Genomic DNA, 20,633 nt, shown 5'->3' on the forward strand with positions numbered 1-20,633 from the left:
TTGAGAGGAAACTCAGCATGATGCTGGAGTGGCCCAAACACCACTGAGGTCCACCATAAATTAACACCAGACTACAGCTCTGAAATTGGTTTTCTCAGGCAATTTGGCATTTAGAAAAACCAGCATAATTTGGGTCTGTGGAAGTAGAGAGGTATGACAGAGGATTAAGGCAATAATATCTCCACTTCTGGGAAGCTGAGTTGGATATGGCTTCTGGATGCCTAGGAAAGCATCTATCACATACACGGATGTTAGGAAACAAAATACCACTTAATCAGCAGTAACGTGTTCGGCTGTAAGTCAGATGCATTTGACCTGGCTTTTCTGGTTTCCATCATCTGTTTAGACTCTTCAGGTCTTCGTGTCTGCACAAAACCCAGCAAAATGGGCAGTTGTTAGTTGGCCTCTAGGCACAACCATAATGGACATGATTAATCATGGTGGATGCACTACCCAAAAGATACCAATCAGTGGAAGGAACTCGGAGAGTAGCAACAAAAGTAATTAACAGCCTGGAGATACAATCTTAACAGTAAAACCTATATTTAAGGGTAATGATAAAACTAGCTCAAACCCATCATTGCCGGGTAATTAAGAATTAAGGCTGCAACTGGAACATGTGTCTTCACACCTCTTGTTTCCTTAGTGCACAAGAAGTTGACATTTGCAATGAAAGATTAATAGAATTCAACATTCTGCTTGACGCTGCCTGGGAGGCAGCTGTGGGCAGGGCATGCAGTACCACTCTCAAGAGCCAGCAAAGGGCTTCAGATCGCTGAGATTGAGAGAAGAATGTGGCAGAGGCCATGCAGCAACAGTTAAATAATTAAAGCAAGCACTATTAAGCAAGGACAGGATACAAGGCAAACATAAGAGTAAAGGGGTACAGTTAAAAGGAGAGGGGAGAATGTAAGTTAACTGAGGTGTAAAATGTAAATGTTCCTGTGGTAAAAGTCCCCTTACAAAGACCATTAAATGCTAAAGATGACCAGAAACTAAAACGTACAAGAGTGCTTCTCAAAAGTGATAGTATATACATCCCCCATGCTGCAGTCTTTCCCAGAGCATTGCAACGGGCATTTAGGAGAACCAACTGAGCTGCAAGGCCAAAGATGGGCAAGGTAGTAGGCCAGTCTACAGAACAATTTAGGGATGGAAAATAGCAACTGGCAAGGAAGTAGATGAGCTGAAACCCGTGAGTCACCTTTTCATCTATGCCTTACTGCATCCAATGATTAACGCAGCAGCTGCTCTGTCTGCAACTTCTCTTACAACAGAAACCTGTGCTTCAAAGACACAAGCAAGTACATGTGAAGAGGAGACAACCTGCCAAGATAGTTAACTTAATTGATCCTCCCTCTAATACGATTTTCAACTTCTGTTGCATCTACCAGCAAAACAAGTGGGGAAAAATAAGCCAAACCAGTTTCACATGTAACGAGCCTCTTTCCACGCCACTGCACACTCATGGCACTGGCAGTCCCTCTCTCAGCAGGCTCAGGACCAGCTCCCAGGCTCACCCAACATCTTTTTCACACTGCTCCTCAGATATCTCATTAGACTTTGCAGGGCAGGAAAACCACATTTAACTGCAAAATACAAAAACAAATTAAAAAAAAAAAACCAACACAACCCAGGGCTTCCTGCCTGGTGGGAATGAACTTGCATACTGTCCTGGGTGCTGCCTTGGAGCTCTTGGAAGGACTATCTCCACCTCCCTATTCTGGTAACAGAGAGGTGACCAGAGCCTTGCAGTGCCATGTCAAGGCACAGACCCACGCAGTCTTAGCCCTTGAGCTCAAATTTGCAAGGGCTTCCCCTCACCCACCATTCCTGGGGCTAGGTATGGAAGCCCTGGACCACATGGTAGCAGTAGGAGACAGGGCTACATCTCAGTTGATACAGGCTCACCTTGCACAAGTCCAAGCCTCCAGTGCCTTTAAACCAGCAAATAATCAAGTTGGAGTTTTAAAAACCTTATCTATCATCTGATGTTTTGATAAGAAGCTAAGCTGGATATCAACGAATGCCAGGATTACTGGATGTCTCAACATAACCTCACAGTTTGCTGTTCCCTACAACGGAGCAGATGGTTCCTTAAACCAACCATAGAAACAAGAAATCCAGGTTTCCCCATATGTGTCTCTCAAGGCTGAGTCTAAGGGATGAGTTCACACTGCAGCTTTTCTCCTCTATCTTGGCTCTTATTTTCAGAAAAATGTGTAGGTTTGTTACACCTTTGAAGCCCACCAACCAAATATGGCCAAAATGGGGCAGAAGGTTCAGAAATCATTGGGGGAAATTAGAATGGACACAAAGATAGAACAACTGCACATTTCATACAGCTAAAAGTTCCTGCCTAACTTTGCATTTCATCCTGTAAATGAAAAAAACATCTCTCCAGTAACGATGCAAACAATGCAGGAGAGATAGGAAACCTGTATGAAGGGAAGAACAGGGCACAGAGCAGGAATGGAAGGGAATTGTGTTCCTGAGGGGAACACTGTTTTATTAAGTACCTGTATCAGGGGTAAAATTAATGCATGAGAGGGAGACCTCTCATTACTCTGTTGGCCGGCATCCAACATGAACTCACAATAGCCACAACCGGCTTTCGAACACAGTAAAAAGACGCAAAAAAGTTTGCTATTGGACAAGTGGCAAGCAGTAGAGCTGTTCCACACCCAACGATAGCACTTGCCTGTATTAACCTTGGGTCTGAAGGGCTGATGATCAAATTCATAACCACTGTCAAGTTAGAACCATTAGGTAAAATAGAAAAATGATGGAGCAGAAGAACGGATCCTCCCTTGTAGATATCTGCGCCTCCAAAAAGACAGGCTCCTCTTGCCTTTCTCTAAATCTCCCTTGATGCTGAAGTTTGCACTTGCAGAGGAAATTCAACACACAGCATTTATAATTTGCTGGACAGATGGAGAGGCCAAGAGTAAAGAGCTCTAATCCATCGAGGACGTTCCCTTGCTAGAGCCCAGAGTGAAATTCTTCGAGTGCTGGAGACAGATTTTCCTTGGCAGGCAGCCACGAGTGTCGATCTGGCTTCTAGGAGAGATCAGCATGGCTGTGGATTGCAGCAACTTCACAGACAAACATAAAACCTTCCTCTTTAACCAACTTCATTATAATAAACCCATGAAAATTAAAAGCTAAAACATTTCCAGCTGGCCAGAAGCTGCAGAGAGAACAGTGAACTTATTGCATGTGCAGGCTTGGGGCTGATTTGAAGTCTCCTGGAGAACTTCAGTGTTATTTAGACATTCAACAGTATCTGGACAGAAGTGCCTAAGTCACTTTTGAAATAAAGATCCAGAAAACTCAATTATTTAGGCACCTTTCATATTTTAGCAAGGTTATCTATGGAACTAAATTTATTTCAGATTTCTAGCATGTAGCACCAAGTGTGTAAGAACAAATTTGAAACCTTAAGGGGGAAAAGCAACTATTGCTTCCTTGTAAAGCCTTAAATATTTGAGTATCACTGTCAGACCCTTGTTATAAAAGGGCTCTTACAGAAGGATTTGAGATGCGACTTGGTTTACTTTGTCACCTCATTAAAGGCATTTATGGAATTAGAATTATCCCAGGATGGGAAGAAAAGTAACTTTTTAACTTACTGTCTACTCAGAATAGCAATTTTGATTCTCTGGGCTTGACTCTTTTTCCTCTTTACCATAGGGTGATGGAATTACTTCCAATCTCCATGAGTGCAAGGGAAAAATCAGGCTTTCAATGTACAGAGGGATCTTACACTTGAGTCTGCTGCACTGAACAAGGAGGAACTCTGATGCTCCTAGACAATGACATTTTTACAGGGTTTATTTTCCACTACAAGGATCTGTATTCAAGACACAAACCAAATCTTTACATTTTTCTACCATTTTATATTTTATTGTACTAAGAATTAATTTTGGTTATTCCCTTAAACTTAATCATCCCACATTACTTTGAAATTCTTCTCTCATCTACAACTGCTCTGTGACAGCTAGTACTGAAATATACTTACTCAGTGTGATTTACTCAGTCATTTTCTTCTCTACATAATCAAGCCAGACTGCTTCTGCCTGCTTGTGCAAAGCCACTATAATTGACAGGACAGCTCCACGGTAAGTATAAACCTACCTGAAATATAAGCCTGAAATTTTAACATTTTGAGAAGTCTGTCTGGATTTCACATTGGAAACACCCTTTCATGGGCTATGCTGGTGTTCCTTCTAAGGCGAAGGAAAACAGACACAAACACAAACACTTTCAGGTGGTATCTTTCCCCCAGTCATAGCTTAAAGTTAATATTCTGTTAACATTTAGCCACTTAAAAGACAAAGAATGCAATGTCCAAAACCAACAAATTAAAAACAAGTTGAAGAACAAATTAAAGACCTCTGTCTGCTGTACCTTCACCCATCCACCCTTCCAGCTATCCCCTGCTCCCAGGCCCTGCAGCTGTAGCTGCAGTCCTACAAGAAATACCACAGTGATGGGAGCACTGGAGCTGTGATGGCTCCAGAGCAGCCAACAGAGCTCCACACAGATGGACTTTGGTGACACATTACAAAGTCATGGGCTTAGGTCATCGACAGGATCAAGGGAGCTGGGAAAATCTCGTATCTTTGCACGTTATTGCCAATCTCAATAAGCCAGTGACAGGTGGATTCTTCTCTACGGAGCAATGAGATGTTGTTCATTATCTGTACAACGCGTAGCGTCAACAAGCATCCCTGTTATCCAGAAGATGATCTAAGACTGCCTGTCCTCACCTCAAACTCAAGAGGTCACAGCATCTACCCTTTCTCTTTGCAACATTCAGAAAAGCTATTATTTTTAAATGCGAGGAAAAAAGGTGGGACTACTTTCCAAAAGAAAGAAGAAAACGCTTTGTACAAAGAAGAACGTTTGACAGAGGAAGAACACTTGTAGAGGGCTACTGTTCAGCCTTTCCCCCACCTGAGTTGAATTCATTTGGCTGCGTTTTGCACGTATGAACCATACAAACATTTCACTGCTAATGCACTGGCTCAGACCAGCTGAACCTCACCGAGCATTTTTAAGGCATTTCATTCTTCAAACAGCCAAAGCTTTCCTCTTCAAAATCCCTGCATTCAAGCCTTCATGCTTGGAAAAGGACCAAAGACTCCACATTTCCTTATACCCAGGAGGTTGCGAGTGTGTTGCGTACAGCAGTCAATAAAGTGCCAAGAAGCTAATGAAGATAAAAGTGTAAACGTGTAGCAGTGATACCTTTCCCATGTAGCTATTCTGACCATTTTGCAAACAAATTTGGCAATTACTGGCAGGCCCAAGTCCGAAAAACAAACACGTGGCATCTCAACGCTATTAAACTTATTCCTGCTCTGAAGAAGTGTCATGGGATGACAGATTGCTCCCTGCACATCAACTGGATTCAGAGAAGTTCTCAAACCCTTACGGGTTAAAAGCGGCTCCAGCATGAAACAGAGTCCCAGTGGTAAGGAGATCATCGATACAAGGGATTATGCAGATTTAAGAAATACCCTCGGCACCCGAAAGTTTTCAGAATGCAAACTACGTCAACCCTGAAAACAAGAGGCACTGCATCATGATGGCAGGAGGGACAAAGCCAGGGGGGTTTAACAGACAAAAAAAGATTGTTTTAATAGGAGAGAAGCATCAGTCATTGAGTCTTACTTCATTCAGACTTTCTATCCAACTCATCCATCTTCGGTGCCAAGAGATGACAGGACCACCTCACTTTTTCCCCCCAGCCTACTATATCAATAATGCCTATTTCTACCCCAAACAAATGACTTGCTAGAATGGCCCTTTTCCCTAAATTGGCTTGCCAAGCCCCACAAATGCCTCAGTACCTGCTATGGTCAACTTGGCTCTAATGGGGCCCCCTTGAGAGGTGGGCATCAATGGGTGGAGCCTTCCCCAATCATCTTCCCCAACAGCCACTTTGTCATTCATGGCTGGGGACCATCTGCGGAAAAGGGGACCGGGGAGGGGGTTGCTGAGCCAAAGACGGACACAAACGGGTGCGCACACAGGCATACCCTCCCCACACAAGCCCGAATGCAAATTCCTTCACCCTCGCAAAACGTCTCTGTGGGCATTATCTGTGAACAAAAGTCCTCGAGGCAGGCGGTCTCTGCATCACTGCTCTCTCTGTTAGCACCACCTGCTTGGCGTCAGCCGGGGGAGTCAAGGAGTTATCTTTTTGCCACATCTGCAGAAGCCAACAGGAGCACAATGGACCCCATCGGCCAGGGTCAGGCATGGCTTTCTTTCTTGCCCCCGTACCACCAGCCCTTTTCACCTCCACCATCTCCAGGACCCTGAAGCACTCAATAAGGAGGTGGCTTCGAGCGCAGGGAGGAGGAGGGGGGGAAATATAGGTCTCTGGCGTAAATCACCGACGCCGTTTCCCCTCCTCTCCTTTTCCTTAAGACCTGATGGTCTTCAGTCACACATCTTAAAAGAAAAACAAAAAACAAAAACACAAAGACTTACTTGTCTCAAGTCGATGAAGGCCAACTGCAGCGTGTCCCCTTGGAACCCAGGCACTGGGCCGGATCTGGCAAACTCTGTGGGAAAGAAAAGAGGATAAAAAGCGCCTTTAACTAACCATGGACAGGGAGATTGGCAGACGGATGACAGGGAAGACAAGAGAGGCTGGGGGAGAGGAGGACCGCGCTTCTAAGGAGTCATGTCTCCCTCCCTTCAGCGTCTTTGTTTGCCCTTCAAAATTCATGTCATCAAAACACCATTAATTCCACCGTCCTGACAGCAAGGAAACTGTACTAATTCGACCTGAAATTTATTCCCATGAGCCGTACTGGGCTTCAGAGTATTTGTTTTGTGAATGGACAAACAACTCGCCGAGAAGAAAGGGGGGGATGGGGGTGGAAAAGTTTTTCCTCTCAACACAATAAAATCTTCAGCTGTGAAACTCTTTTCAGTTCCGAAAGCTATTTATATTTTAGGGCACTGAAGGAATTTTCTAATTTCACGCCTGTCACCAGGCTCCATAAGCATTCATCAAAAAAATATGCCCAGCCGCATCATTAATTATTCGGGAGCAGATTATTTGCATTATCTGGTATGGCGCGCTATTGCCAGTGTACAGTCACCCCAAATGGGAAGAATCGCAGCCATTATGTGGCGTATTTATTTATGTTGGATGAAGACATCTGACAACTGAGTAACATTGGCTTCTAAAGTGAAGAGAATATTTCCAAGGCCACATTTACCTCCTTCCAGTGTAATCTGGCCAAAAATTTCATACTTCGGTCATTTATTTTTCTTCTAATCCATTATTTAAACCAAGTCCAAAACCACTGAGGGGGACTTGAGTGAATCCACGTTAGATTAGGTCTTCATGTCATTTAACAGCTTTTACTCGGTAGCACTCATGAAGCCAACAACTGCGCATAGTCAAATGCGCCTTTTGAAGATAACGCCTCAGGTTCATTTTGCCCAACTTCACTTAATTGTCACCCTCTTTAGCTACACAAGTAACGGCTTTATCTCTGCTCCCTGTGCAACTTTTCATCACCAAGGGGACCTAACTTGTGAAGCCACAACTCAACATCATGAAAGACTCAAGAGGGAGCTTCTGCCGCTGGCTGAATCTCGTTACTCCTGTAGACAAATTGTTTTCTTGAGATGCAACTGAGCGTGATGATAGAAAGGAAGAAGGGAGGGAAAACATACATGAACCTACAGACTTAAGTTACGTATGGCCCATTATCACCCAAGTATTTTGGTTTTTACCATACAAGAACCCCCAAAACAGCTTCTGCAGCTCCACAAAGCTTAGGACAAAGGATTGCTCAGCAAAAAGGAAGGAGGATTTTGCCTCCTGTCTCCATGACTGCACAGACATAGGAGGACAAAGCCTGTTTTGTCCTTAAAAGCTAAGCAGAGTCATTTCATGCCAGGTGGTCTTCTCCTTGAATGCTTCTCCTTCCAAAAGTTATCTCATTTTCAAGTGCATGCCACAAAAGAAAGAAAACAAATCATCAGAGTCCTATTTTGAAGGAATTCCTATAGCAGCCCAGTCATTTGAGCAGTCCCCATGGCTCTAACGAGAACAGACTAATGAATTAGACTTTGGGACTCGGCCCTATTCCTCAACTGCCTTCGGAAACCAAAGAGGGGTTATTTGTCAGCTTTCTTGTTCCACCTTCCACTAAAATCTTGAGATGGAGAAGATCCTTCAGTACAGACACGGGTACTTCCAGGGGCACCGTGGCCAGTTTTCAGACATCCATGGCTTTGCTTTTTAATATTTTCAGATGTCAGAAGAGCTCCAAGATTGAAACAATCGCTCTTCTTTGCAGTGATCACTCAAGTGACAACTCTTGCAGAACAATAGCAAACATGGCTGTAAAACCATTATTTTTATCCAACGTTACTACTACAAATGAATAATAAAAAGTAAAAAGAGAAAGTATTGTATGGGACTTCATATTTAGATTTTGGACAGGAAAAACATAAATCAAGGCCAGGAGAAACCATCCATCATTGTGCCTATGGATTTTGCCACATTAGGACAGGACTGAACAGAGATAAGAGCTGCTGAGCTTCCAGCCAGCCAGCTTCACTGACCAATGTTGCAATATTCAGGTTGCAAATAGTACAAAGAGAGTTTATATTTAACCCTCAAAAACTGTTTTAATTAATTCTAGCTGTAAAGGCATTTTAATGTACATTTGCTATAAAATTTGCCTGTAGCTTGCCTGTGCCAGCACACACACACAATGGAAGACTAACACAAGATTTCTGACTGATCTGCAAGGCATAAATTATCTTTACACATTCACTGTACACCCCACTGTCTCATCTGGAAAAATTATCCCAAAAGCCACATCAATCCTAAAACACCCCCACTTTGGAAAAACACGTACCTAAGAAGCTAAAAAGTTTGAGATGGCAGAAACAGTGTTTGAGCATCCTCTCGAGGGACGACACTGCTCTGGGCAGCTCAATGTTGCAGACATCTCTGGGTTGAGGTACCCAACTGGCTGAATGGCTATGTCCTATCCCCTAAAGATGGGGTCACATCATGTTACTAATTATATTTGGAGAAACACTGGAAAGCAGAAACCCTGAAAGGACTGCAATGAAAGAAAATTTCTATTTTGGATTTAAGGGCTTTGCAGCTGCTAGAAATCTATTTGGAAGCACAGATGGAGTTGTGAAATTTAAGATCTTCCCAAAAGCATAAATTTCAAATTCTCATGAGAAAATGCCTGTGACTGGCTCTTGAATGTTTTCACAAGACTTGTGAATTTATCACTACTGTCATCTGCTCATGAGCAACCCAAGACAGATTTCATCCCAAGACATGGTTGCTACTTAGTAGCTCACCTTTAACCATCTCTTACTAAGAAACCGTATGAGAGGAAGGCTGTGAGAGAGTTATAGAGTGACACTGCGCTTTAACACTGCACAGTACAGCAACAGTAGCACATTGAACCAACATTTGCTTGAACAGTAATTCTCATCAATACAACAGATTGCAGGCTCTATTGCATTAACAATGCAATTGACATTCAAGAAGTGAAATGGCGTATGAGATCATATTATTTGTATTACAGAAGGAATGAGAGCAAGAATACAGCTCAGATGCCAGAAGAAAGCTGCTACAGCACTTTGCTGTAAGGAGCCCAAAGAGGAATGAATGCAATGCTTCACCCCATGGTTGTTATAAAAATAGCCGTACCTTCTGTAATCGTAGGTCACATTTTACATACCAATGCCACAAACCTATTTTGAAGGAGGAATGAACAAAGTCTTAAAGAAAAAAAGAAACAAAGAGGAGAACAGAGCTTTAGAGGAAAGACACAGCCAGTTCTTCTTGGTTTTAATCTCTTCAACCAGATTTCAGGATAATTTTCTCGGAACAACCAAGCACAGTGCTGGCCTCAGTACTGTCGGATTCATTTATTGTACTGTCTCCACTACCAAGGCAAGTGGCAAACATAGCAAGCCACCTACAGTACAGCCCCTTGAGCAGAAAATCACAAGAGAATAGAGCAGATCAGTATGCGACTGTTTGTACAAAGCATTTAGCCAGGCTAAAGGTTTTAGAGACTTGTGTTCAGGCCAAAAAAGTAATGTCTTTGCAAGGTCTACAGGCTTGGGCCACCCAGGGCAGGTCACAGGGGGACTCTAACCTCTCTTCCAAAACATTTCACCGATGAAAGAATCAAGGAACAGGAACCGTTAAGCCCTTCACAATGAACAAAGAATAAAGAGTTCAAACGTACACCAGAAAAGAGACATCCACTGTAAATTAATTATACAGAACGGGGGAATCTCTTTTTGTATACTGTACAAGGCTACGCACACAGGGACAGAGTCTCACGTGTATTGTGTGGTTCAAATAAACACCGCTGGCGACTTCATTCCTCAAAAACATCATTTTGAGGGTAAGATTTTCTCTGAATTACATGATACCACCAGAATTCATGATGGCAGGCCTGCGGGACTGAGATTACAGCAGCTCCTTGCGAGGAGAACCTGGACAACCTGCTTAAGTTTGCATCAGTCATGAACAAGATCTTGTATTTGGAGAAACAACCACCTCAGCATTCCTCAATGAAGAACACAGGTCTCAAAGTCAGCTTTCTTCGACAAATCCTTGGAAGACTATCTTAGAAAAGCCAAGTAATGGGACCTCTTGCACCTTACCCAGAGGCACAAAATGGCACCTTGATAATACATGAGCTGAAGAAGAAATCTTTGTGTGGACTTTGGAGAAGCTCGAAAAAGAAAAAAGGTGAGAAATGATGGGTGGGAATTGAGGCAAGAGGGACAGAGAGAAGATCTCAATTTTCATATTGAGCTTATACTTCACCCACATCATTCCCACACAGCCCTGCTTTGAAGCTGTTCCCCATTAAAGGCAAAATTATCAAAGCTCATCCCCATCTGGGGAATTCTAGAGAGCTGTAGGATTACATAAAAATTTCTACCTCTCTCTGTCATTTGTTCCTTTATGAAACAAAAATGAGCCTGGGGTCCTGTTATTGTGTAGGGATGAATGGTCCCTGGGGCCATGATGGTCTGCAGACAGGGCTGAGGAGCATCCACAGCCCCAGGGAGAAACTCCTCACTGATGAGCCACTGGATATTTCCAAGTAGAAGAAAAAGAAGCTCTTCAGAATGAGTTCTACAAGATGCGTGCCGAGAAATTCAGTCCCTGACAATCTGTAGGACAGGTCTACAGAATCAAGTTACAGATCTATGCAGGTTACCAGACCCAAAACCCAGGATGTACAGTGGGTGTCTCACAGGAGATGTGAAGGTCTCAGCTCCACTAAAATACTAATACTAGGAAAAGTGAAATGTGCACATCTCACCATTAGCTCATTCAAGCTGCAAAGGTTGACAAGCCTCAATAGTGTGTGTCCATGATGGGTGGGGAAGGGAAGGTAGGTGGAGGGCTGAGGAACTGTGCACTGTTAGATTTGTTTAAACAAAATCAGACATGGACAGAGGCTTCTTCTCTTCTTAGACTTGCAAAGGACTAGAAGAACGGGCAAAGAAATATCAGTGGGTATCCTAGTAACAAAGGAGAACACAGGAAGGTATTGGAGATGGAGGATATCTAAAATGTTGTAGCAGACAGCAGAAGTTGAAGACAAGAGGACAGAGGCTGAGATGACACCTTAGCAAGAGGTTTACAAAGGAGACAGAGGAGAAGGAAAACAGAAAGAAAAATACAAATGCTGCGACACTGAAGGAGACCAGGTGATGGATTATAGGACAGATGAAGCGCAAATATAAGGCAAAAAACAGCTGATCGTTAGAGATGGCAGAGGCAAGCAGAAGGTCTTAGTTAGGGGCAATGTAAAATGGAGAGAAGTTCATTTCTTTTGACATCATGCAAACTCCAAAGATTTGCCTGAGTCAGACTTGCAAACACCACTTAAGTACTACGCTAAAGTAGAGAGCATTGTCCAAACACGTCCTATCAGCATCTAAACAAAAAAGACACGTTTTTGATAGCTCATTGATGGGGAGTCATGTGCTTCTACTCCACGCATATTTATATGCACTAATTCACCAGGCATCACTTTCTTTGCCACTGTGAGTACTTTGCAACCTCTACGAAAGGTCAGCTGAGGGAAATGAAGGAAGCACTAAATTAATTAATGATATGCCAAGGGGAACAAATTCAGGGAGAAATAAGGGAGGATAAACCTAAGTGTAGGAAAGTGGCACAGCTGTGGCCCAGAGGCTCCCACTTCCATGCCCTCTGTCACTTGGCGCATCAATAACTTACCCTTCCCGTTTCAGAAAGCACGTACAGCAGTGCTTGGAAGACAGCTCTGCTGTCAATACAAATCACCCCACTCCATTTTAACAGCAGGAAAATGCAAAGTTTTGGTTCCTAATGAAGGCTGAGTTTTGACAGGTGAAGAGGTGGGAAGGAAGCGATCCGTTGCTTTCGCCCTCTGAGGGAAGAGCGCAAGTCACTGGTATCATGAGCAACAGGCAGGCCTGGGCAAAGCATTGACCATCAGAGGATCTGCAAGCTCCCAGGCATGAGCCGAACTACATGCTTGTATGGGCATCAGGATCTGTTTGCTCTGCAACATAAAGATGTTCTTTCAAGTCATCCACGCAGGCAGCTCATGCAAACTGTGCTCAACCGTGGGACAGTCTAGGACACCAATGGCACTCTAATCAACAGGTAGCAGCTTTCTAAGCTGCCAAAATCCATGACTCAGCTCATTCATGTGCCTGTACACTAAATACAGCCACACTCCCGAAGCTCAGCACCCTTTTGCCAGAATTGTTTTTTCGTGTTGGTCAGCCCCACTCCAGGTTGTGATGTTCCAGGATGCAGTACCAATGCATGACCCAGTCCAGTCCTATGGAGGAAACTCAAGGGAAGGAGCTGTGTTTATTCCTGACACACACAGCAAAGCGTTATCGAGTGCTACTATGAGCTGCATGCAATTTGGGCTGCGGGGAAGAAAAGCAGCCTTGCCATGCAGCAGATCATCCCCAGATCGAGCTGCGGAGTCTGTGAGGCTTTATCTCAGACCTCCCAGCAGCAGGAGGCAGAGGAACGGCAGTCTAGCCGGTGGTGAAGGAGCTGTGCCACAGCGAGTGCCCTGGGGCACAGCAGGCACCGAAGCCAGCACAGGGGGAAGATGGCCAATTTTCCAAGTGAGGCTTGGCTCTGAAACAAAGGTTGGAAACCCCTGGCTTAGAGGACACTGGCCTTCAGGCACTGCAAGGCAGGTGGCAAACTAACCCGCTACCTGGTGTGCTTCTTCCTTGCTCCTCGATCAGCTTCTTCTGCCATCCATGTACTATCATTAACCACCATCATCCCAGCCTGCAACTCCTACAACCCCCATATTGCAGCGTAAGGAGTTCCTACCAGCCACGTGAACCACAGCCATGGTCCTTTCACACCATCACAACCCAGGACACACACAATGTAGCTTTGCCCTTCATCATGGGCTAATACAGGTCCTCCTCCCTTACTCTCATCATGGGTAAGGAGCTCACACACAAATGGCTGCCACCAACTCAGCCAGCACAGAACCACCACCAGCTGCAGTAACTCAACCCTACGTATGAGCCCTGTGTCTCAGGAGGATCTGTAGCTTTAATTTCATTTAAACCTGTATCTTTACTTTTTAACCATACACCTGGGTGGCATGGAGAGGCACTTGACTGATGCTGTGAGCCACTAATATAATTAAAAAAAAATAAGTCTGATCAAACCTTTCCCTCTGCTCATTGCAACATCCCCTTTTCTCCCCCAAAATATGAGTTTTTGCTGGTGTGTTGCAGCAGGATTGATACCAGCAAGCGCACAGTGCAATAACCTAAAATCAGGGAGTTTGTCCTCAAAAATGCCACACTCACCTCTAGCACTGCGCATGCTAATCCCTGATGGGTTGCAGGTTGGAGGAACATCAGGCAGCAGTTTGCATCGTGCAAACAGCCTGCGCTCGAGGGAGAGGAGTCCTCTGGCATGTTGGGAAAACCCTGGAGTCTCACACCAATAACGGGATTTCCACATGAGAAAGTCCTCAGAGCCAGATAACGCAGCCAAGAAGGAGGTGGTGAATGGCTGCGCCGGGACCCATATCGGCACGTTTTGGCATGCTTGCATATTGGGCTGGAGGACTCCTCAAACCGGCAGAGACATCTGTGTTTCTTATTGACTGCCCCCAGGAGTGGGCTGACCAAAAATTGGGAGTTGAATGAAATTTTAAACATAATTTTTACAGCGCTTTTAATTTCTCATAAAGCAGCAGTTAAAAGACTTTAGAGATTATGGAACTGCTTATTTTATGATCTAAGTATTGTAAAAACAATCTGCCTCAACCACTGCTGGAACTGGTTACGTAGATGGGAAACACTTTTGTAGGAGCAAGAGCAGCCCATTTTCTTTTTGCTTTTTTGGTCGTAATCTCCAAATCAGGGTTGGTACATTTGATTCCCACTAACTCTGAGGTACAGGAGATACGGAAAAATATATATATATACCAGCACCAGAAGCTCCAAAAAAGAGCAGAGCAGGGAACTGGGTTACAAGGCACATAGCAATTACAAAATGCACATTGCGTGTGCTGTTAAATCGTGGGTTACAGATGTATTCTAGAAGACAGCAAACCCATTTTAAAAAGCAAATGCCTGTTCTGAAAAAAGCATCACCTCCTCTATTTACAGCTTCACAGAAATATTTGTGTTAGGTATTTATTTTTCCTCGCCAGAGTTGATTTTTTTTTTCCTCTTTTCAAGTTGGCTTGTTGGGCTGGAGCCAGAACTCACTCCTAAATTGAGACATAATTAGACGTGTCCTACTGTGTCTTTCTGGGCAATTCGTTTAACCTCTATGCCTTATTTCACTTCAGGTTTAAATAAAGAGGTGAGAGAATCTCTCTTGACTGCATAAAAAAAACAGCTATGTAAAGCCAAGCAATAAGAACAAGAATTACAACTAATACCTGGCCTGCAAGAGACATTTTAAAAATTACTTTTGTCCTTCCCAGGATGTCAACTGTGCCATCCATGCACACACATAACTGTAAAGCTGCACCAGAAGATTTTCAAAGCTCTAACACACATCTTGGGAAACAGCTTTTTGCTGAGAAAAAAAGAGGACATCCACCTTGACATGCAGGACCCGTGCCTTACGTCTCCTTGAGGACTTTTGTCCAGCCGGAGGCTCCAGCACTGCAGTTTCACCAGAGGGATAATGCCACAGGAAAATAGCTTGCATTTTCCCCAGGTTTCTCACATCACAGCCAGACTAATAGGATTTTTACAACCTTGCAGCTCTACTCTTTCTTGTTTCTCTCACACCAAAAATGCTGCTGATGTGTCAGGGACTATTCATAAGACCAAGACATGCAAGATTTAGCTCTTAACATCTATTTAATTTACTATTTCTCCTCAGTCCTCCAAAAGCTTTCTTTTTGAAGGTCATAAAATTAATAAACTGTGTACTCAGTGCTTTGAACATGCAAAACAAGCATGTTTCGAGGGAGGGAGCATTTATAGGGCAGGTAAGGGATCCCATCGCAACCTCGTGCTTCTCCCGAGCACCATCGGACTTGCACATGCCTGGCACGAAACCTTAGCCTGATGCAATGGTTCATGCAGCCATTCCCTTTTTATGCTGATAGGGCAGGAAACTGTTTATAAATCAGGAAATATTTTATGAACCCACAAGTCTGGAGAATTAATTTACTGGTGTCTTTTTTTAAGCCTCAGCTGTCGCCTTTTTCACCTCTACAATTGCTACATATTGTGTATATAAACACATTCTGTTGTAATGTGCATTATATCTACTCTGATATAAAACAAATTATCTACCCCACCTTCAAACCATGCTTAATATACAACTAAGTCCTTCCATTAATTTGCCTCATCACTCTCTTAACCAGCTTATATCTTCGGCATTCACAAGAGACTTAAACAAAAGCCTAATAAACTCCAGGACTGAACTCTGAAGCCCCGTTCTCACATCACAGAACTCACTGGAAGCGCTCCAAACAGCTACAAAGTCCTATTTTAATTTGATAAGGACATGATAAAGCTGCTAAACTAGGTAACACTTGGAGGTCTGGGGAGAGGAAGAGGGCTGGAGGCAGAAACATAAGGTCAAATATGCAATTGGTGTAATAAGGATGCTGAGATTTGCACCTGCACTTTCAGGTAAAAGAAAAAAAAACCCAACCAAACAAAACCCTTGCAAATTGAAACAAGTTCACTCTCGGGATTGTCTTTTCCTAACTTTAAAATCTTCATGCATGCACTGCTTCTCAAAAACAGAACTAAAATTATCCCCGGTGTCAGCAAAGCCACCAGATAAACCCGCAGGGACGAGGGAACAAATTTTTGCTGCCGAATAGGAAGAAAAAGACTTTGTCTGGGTTTAGCATTCTGGGGGTTGACAGTGATGGATAGGAAGGTTACAGCACCGGCATCCGTCTCCATTCCCCTGCCCGTGATGGCATCTTGTGCTGGGACTGGGGGGAGTGGGTCGTCTGCCCTGCTGCTCAGGTTGGCGTCACCTGCTCTTGAATGTCTGAGTGCTCCTGGTTGTGTCTCACAAAACAATTGGAATTTAAGGAATTGTGCTTTTAAACCCAATATTAAATGTCATTTGTTTTGTTTAGCATTGAGAGCTTTTAGGGAAGAGATGCAGCTTAGTGAGCCATGTTACTGATGGGATGGAAAACTGCAGGGTTACGAGTCTGTTTGCAGCCAAAAGAAAATGAAGGAAACTATTATTAATGACAAATCCTTCCTATTATTCTCAGCAACATCACCTGTCCCTCTGTGGATGCTGACTGGGAACACAGCTGCTACCGGTACAGCCTCAACACACTGGTGGGACACAAATTAGCCAGACTTTAGGGCTGAAGGCACTTCTGAGAGAAAAATAAGGTATTGCTTGCATTATGACATACGATGTAGCTGCAAATGTTAGACATGATTCATTAAGCAGGGATCCTTCTCCCAGGCTACTCAGCTGAGTGTGCTGGGAACTAACAAAAGTACATTAAAAAATTAAAAAATATTGGTGGGTGCAGTTGAACTAAAACAATCAGCAAAATGTTTCGTAAACGGTAGAAGAATGTCTTTTGATAGTATAAGTGCCAGAAATGATGAAACCAACACAACTGATTTTATTGAGTTATCTGAGATACAAAAAGGAAACTCACAGCTATTTAGGCTCCGACACCATTCACGCTGAGGCCAGGGACTATTTTGCTGTGGCTTTAATGGCAGACACATCGCATCAAATAGCATTTCAGAAGATTCTGCAGGTTTATTGTGTTCTAAACAAGACACATCCCAAGCTTCTCATCAACCAAGAAATCAAAAAAAGTGGGTATTTGGGAAAAAAACTTCCCAAAAATACTTTATCCTTTCTGGAATTAAAAGATTTCCTGATTCTTTCATCAATGCTATTAAACTCTGCCACGATCGCTAATCCACCCCAACATTAATCCAAATAATACATCCATCCCCATCATAAAGAAGAGAGGCTCCTGTAAAGAAGTGTGCTCACCCTGCTTTCGCTTAAACTATAAAAATAGGAAGAAAAAAAAAAAGTATTTTGTCACAGTTTGTGCTATATTTTCCTAACCCTTCTGTTGAGCAGGATAACAAGCAACTTGAGGGAAACCTTAGGATTTTGCAGCTAATTCAGGTGTAAGTTAGATGAACCAAAATGAGCAGGGTTGAAAGCAAAGCCATGGTGCTGGCACTGTGACTCTCCACACACAGCTCTGAATAGATGTAGTTATTTTGTCACAAGACATCTCTTTTCCATAATAGTAAGTTTGCAAAAAGGGTTCAGTTTGAGAAAAAACTCCCTGCAGCAGATAGAGAAGACAAACAGCTAGGGTCAGGAGAGGACCAGAACTTCTTAAGAACATAAGCCAGTTATTGTTTTCAGAAACAGTCATAAGTAAACTGAATTTTTTGTTAGCCCTCCTTATGTTTTACCCACTCTAATCCCTCCTATTTTTAAAATACTCCATCTCAAAAAGCAGGGATGGTCTGGAAAGCATCAAGGCAGAATTAAAGAGAAAAAAAGAATAGTAAAGCTTTGATCTTTTAGAATTTGCTGGGCTTCTTCTGTCCTGAAGATATTGCCAAATGTAATCGTGGAGAGCCCCAGAGAGCTCTCCAGGCGTTCACCAGTCCCAAATACCTTGCATCACTAAAAGCCCTGGTGTGGGTCCTGACATACAAACAGCAAAGTAAGACATGGAAAACGAGATGATTTTGCATCTTACGTTCACACTCCTCCACGTCCAGGTTGAACTGCTGCAAGGCACCCAGTGTCAGCTGCCTCACTTCAGCTTCCAGCAACAGCTGCATCAGCGAGGTGGAGAGGTGTTTGCATGCTGACATGCAAGCTGTCTGTGCCACCTTCCCCTGCAAGAGAAAAGGGAGATTTATTAAGGCCATCAAGTGCAAAATGAAAGAAGAACTTCTTTAGCCCAGGACCTGCCAGTCCAGCCTCTTTACTATGTCCCATCTGCTATGGGACTTTCACATAGTGCTCAATCTCACAACCACTGCCTTTAAAGAGATTAGTACTTGTCAGGTGCAGACTGCCTGGAAGCAGCTCAAGTCCAGGAGAACCTTGGGGTGTTTAAAGCTCTAAGCATCTCTTATTATGGCATCATAATGCAGGCAAGACAACATGCCATATTTTATCTGACATCCTACATAGATTGCCTGAAGTAATCTTGTTGATAGGTCAAAATAGCACTGATGACAATTCAAAACTCCAGCCTACAACTAAATCAGCGTCCATATATATTCCAGGACAGGAATTTCAAAATTCCTTTCTAGGAGCACAGTCTCATAGTTCAAGGTTTAGCCTTGGCTACCAGGGAGCAGAGAGCTGGGACCACACTGTTGTGACAACAGTGTCTCCAGCACATTGTTGCTCTTCAGCCCACTTCCAGCACCATGCAGCAGCTTCCAGACGCCAACGGGGACCAAGGAGAAGGAAACGTTAAGGCACGGAGGTGACCGAAGAAGTCAGTTGTGATTACACAAACAGGATTGCTTCCCAGGGCTGGGCGGTGGGGAATGACCTCAAGCGCCCGGATGCATCCTGTGCGTGCTTGTACCACGGGGAATGCAGTTATCAACACTTATCTTCTCCTGAGCCACCCCTAATCCATGGCGATTAAACAGGGAGTATAGAGGGAAGCAGCCGCAGCCAAGGCTGCCGCGCAGAGAGAAACTACTTAAATCCCTGAAATGTTCATATCTATAATGAAAGCATAACCTATTATGAGTTTCAGCTATTAAGGAAATTGAGAATGTTGTCAGTAAATATTTATTTTTAACACATTTTCTCTGAGCTAAGCAGTTAATTTTACTTTTGAGGAACAACTGAGATGTCAAGCTATAAATCACGTGAACAGTTCATAGCAAGAGAAGTCTGGAGAAGATAAGGCTGAGGGGAGACCTTATGAATGCCTCTAAATATCTCAAGGGTGGGTTGAAGGAGGAGGGAGCCAGACTCTTTTCAATGGTTCCCAGTGACAGGACAAGGGGCAACGGGCACAAGTTGGAACATAGGAGGTTCCACTCAAATGTGAGAAAGAATTTCTTCACGGTGAGAGTGACAGAGCCCTGGAACAGGCTGCCCAGGGAGGTTGTGGAGTCCCCTTCTTTGGAGATTTTCAAGACCCGCCTGGATGCAGTCCTGAGTAGCATTCCTAAGCAATCCTGCTTCAGCAGGGGAGTTGGACTAGATGATCTATATGGTCCCTTCCAACTCTAAAAAAAATTCAGTGAAAAATTCAGTGAAGAGTTACCCTAGATAAGCCTTACATTTTCTGATCAAGAAAACTGCAAGACAGAAGAGTAATCACGACAGACGATTTAATTAGCATGCTTACATTTTTGAACTGTTGAATTTGAAACAGCTAATTGTCATTTATGGATGAAGCCCCTGCATTGACAGAACTGAACTGTCAGGTAGGAAGCACAGGATGCCTCCAAGGACTTAGTTCAAAAAAGAGCGGTATTAAGGAAAAGGATGATGGTGGGGGTAGGGATGGGCCATGGGAGAGGAGAAGCAGCCCCAGCTGAAAGGCATATGGGTGCTCAGAAACCTCCATTTCCTAAGAAAGGTCATAAGAAGGTCACTGGGCTCAAGCTCCCGTGCCCTGACCTGGCTAAAGCATCAGCTACCAGGAGAGCCACCATCAAAAGTGAGGGAAGCTGATGAGCATAGACATGAACAACTGAGATCATCCATAAAGACCTACAGATTCTTGATCCCATTGAGACGCCAAGAGGGGACAGAGGAGAAGACAACCTTTCTGAGAGTAACACAAATGTCTCTACCCTGGAATTGGCTGGCCTGGCCCACAGGCCTACAGATGCTCTGCCTCGGGAGGACAAGGCTCAGGAGCAAGCAGGGAGCACGCTCTGCATTTAGGCAAGTCCTTCAGAAAATCCAATTTGACTGAGCAGAAGCGTAAATGGAAAACCAAAGCACCCATAACGCCATTGAACAAACTCAGACCATCTCACACATACAGTGCTTATAAAGCTATGGTTTCCTTTATTCTTATTTAACTTATTTTGCATCACAGCAGCAAGTGTCA

At 43.7% G+C, this 20,633-nt stretch overlaps 1 protein-coding gene across 5 annotated transcripts in view; it reads right to left on the reverse strand.

Annotated features, from left to right (window-relative positions):
* Window positions 1–20,633, reverse strand: part of EXOC6B (exocyst complex component 6B) — a 305,171-nt gene that overhangs the window by 60,240 nt on the left and 224,298 nt on the right. For all 5 annotated transcript variants that reach the window (XM_074147112.1, XM_074147111.1, XM_074147109.1 and 2 more), the window contains 2 exons: window positions 18,291–18,432; window positions 6,505–6,578 (listed from right to left, as the gene is read on the reverse strand). In XM_074147112.1, coding sequence (XP_074003213.1) covers window positions 6,505–6,578; window positions 18,291–18,432 — 216 coding nt within the window. The remainder of the gene's footprint in view (window positions 1–6,504; window positions 6,579–18,290; window positions 18,433–20,633) is intronic.

Source organism: Numenius arquata, chromosome 5 (assembly GCF_964106895.1).
Source record: "Numenius arquata chromosome 5, bNumArq3.hap1.1, whole genome shotgun sequence".
Classification (NCBI taxonomy): domain Eukaryota; kingdom Metazoa; phylum Chordata; class Aves; order Charadriiformes; family Scolopacidae; genus Numenius; species Numenius arquata.